At 51.0% G+C, this 2,224-nt stretch overlaps 1 protein-coding gene across 1 annotated transcript; it reads left to right on the top strand.

Moving 5' to 3' along the window:
• The first annotated feature begins 726 nt into the window (after positions 1–726).
• LOC121103760 (histone H2A-Bbd type 1-like) lies at positions 727–1,553 on the top strand. The gene has a single exon (XM_040635080.1). It carries the CDS (start codon positions 1,200–1,202, stop codon positions 1,551–1,553), a length of 354 nt encoding a protein of 117 aa, XP_040491014.1. The 5' UTR covers positions 727–1,199.
• Positions 1,554–2,224: the final 671 nt, after the last annotated feature.

Genomic DNA, 2,224 nt, shown 5'->3' with positions numbered 1-2,224 from the left:
TTAAAAAAGACCAAAATGATGAATTTTATGTTATGTGGGCTTTACCTTACTAAAAAAATAAAAACCAAAAACCAAATTCCCAACCATGGCTATCAATAGCAGGGAATAACTTACTGGTTAAAATGAACCAAAACCAAAACAGAAACACCAAACAAGGGGCGCCTGGGTGGCACAGCGGTTAAGCGTCTGCCTTCGGCTCAGGGCGTGATCCCGGCGTTATGGGATCGAGCCCCACATCAGGCTCCTACGCTATGAGCCTGCTTCTTTCTCTCCCACTCCCCTTGCTTGTGCTCCCTCTCTCGCTGGCTGTCTCTATCTCTGTCGAATAAATAAATAAAAAAATCTAAAAAAAAAAAAAAAAAAAAAAAAAAAAAAGAAACACCAAACAAGTAGAGAAGAAAGCAAATTATTAGGAGTTAACAGTATACTAATTGGTGCATTGGAGTCATGTTGAAGAGCCAAGAAAAGACATGCCTGGGCTTTAAATGTTCACATGGTCCACTTTTCTGTCATTCAAGTTCACCTGGCTTAATGTCTCACCTACATTTGGACATATGGGTGTTTCTTCTAAAACAGTTAAAGATAATTATGAAAGAAGTATAAAATCATGGCACTCATACAGATATGAACACATGTTAAAACATTTTATCACATGAGCAAATTGGCAGATATTATAACTAGTTCACAAGAGAATCCAAAGAACAGAAACAGGAATGTTAATCAGGAATACTGCGATGAATGTATAAATGGAGGCAAATTGGTTTGATTACTGGGTGGGAGAGGGATCATTTGAGCCTGCACTGGAGGTTGTGCATATCGGTGACCTACAACTTTAAAAGGGGTGTAAAAGAGCTCAAAGACAACATAAGGCTAGAACACCTGGAGTGGTATCCTATGGCCAAGGAAAAATTTTTCACTCAAACGTATCTTTTGCTAGAATACTGCAGTCAAGTAGAATGTTAAAGTTTCCTCATACTGAGGTTCAGCAGGGAGATCAGGTATCTGTCATAGACGTTTCTAGGCCAGTCCTGATCAGGGCCCAGTGTCATCGGTGACATCACAATGTCGGAGTTGTCATAAAGGCAGCGCCCGGACCAGCGCGGGGCACAGTGGGCAGGAGGGAGCTCTGGCGTCTCGACAGACCCAGGCCGCTGGGACCGTCAGGGTGGGCTGATCAGGGGCCACACCCAGCTCCCATCATGTCTGGGAGGAGAAGCCACTGGCACTCTCACCGACATAAGAGGCACGGTCTGTCCCGCTCCATGAGAGCCGAGCTCCAGTTCCCAGTTAGCCGCGTGGACCGCCTCCTGCGGGAGGGTCTCTATGCCCAGCGCCTGAGCTCATCCACACCCATCTTCCTCGCTGGCATTCTCGAGTACCTGACGGCCAACATCCTGGAGCTGGCGAGCCAGGAGGCCCGCAACCACCACAAGATGCGCATCACCCCGGAGCACGTGCAGAGGGCCCTGGTGAACAACCAGCACCTGAGCCGCCTCTTTGGAGACAACACCTCGCCGCCGGCCGAAGGGGCGCCCCAGCCCGGGAAGTGCTGAGGCCGGGGGACCAGAGCCCACAGCCTCCTCTAGGCCCCAGCACAGATGAGGGAGGCCTGCTCTTCTGGCAGCGCAAGCCATTAAAGGATTCAAATCCGGGGCCGTGCTTCCAACGGGTGTCTTTTTTTGTCCTTCTGAGCGGGAGGTGTCCGAGACATCCAGGAGGAGATCTCCCATGGGGAGTGGAGGGTGGAAGGGGCGGTCGGTGTGGGATGCTGGAGTCGGCTATTTCAGGGAGCAGTTTACTGGGGACAGCGTTTGCCGAGTGGGGGTGTGTGTGGCCCTGAGGGGAGTAGCTGGTTGTGGGGGAACGACTTCCTCACTGCCTCTGAGCAAGTCAAGGCCTGGGAGGCCAGGAGGTTGGCTGGGGGGTGGGTGCTCCCTGGCATGTTGAATTCCCAGAACGATGGCGGGGACTGGGATGGGACTGAAGACCAAGACTGAGGTGCTGAAGGCTTTGTTCATGATAGGGGAACGTGTGGCAGTCAGGAGGAGATGGCAGTGGGGGTGGGTGGAGAGGGTGGCATAGCAGTTGACATGAGCTTAATGGGGCAGGGGCTTTACAGGAAGACTGAGGAGCGATGGGAAACCGTGAAGAGGTGTACAGAAATGGAACTATGCTCAGGTTGATTTCATTCATTCATACCCCCGCCTCATTCCGACCGAAACAG

The sequence above is a fragment of the Ursus maritimus genome (assembly GCF_017311325.1).
Source record: "Ursus maritimus isolate PB19 chromosome X unlocalized genomic scaffold, ASM1731132v1 scaffold_X1, whole genome shotgun sequence".
Lineage (NCBI taxonomy): Eukaryota > Metazoa > Chordata > Mammalia > Carnivora > Ursidae > Ursus > Ursus maritimus.
This window is presented reverse-complemented; position numbering and strand designations above follow the sequence as displayed.

Excerpts from the sequence above, each read along its gene's own strand:
- LOC121103760 (XM_040635080.1), top strand. The coding sequence starts at position 1,200 with ATGTCTGGGAGGAGAAGCCACTGGCACTCTCACCGACATAAGAGGCAC.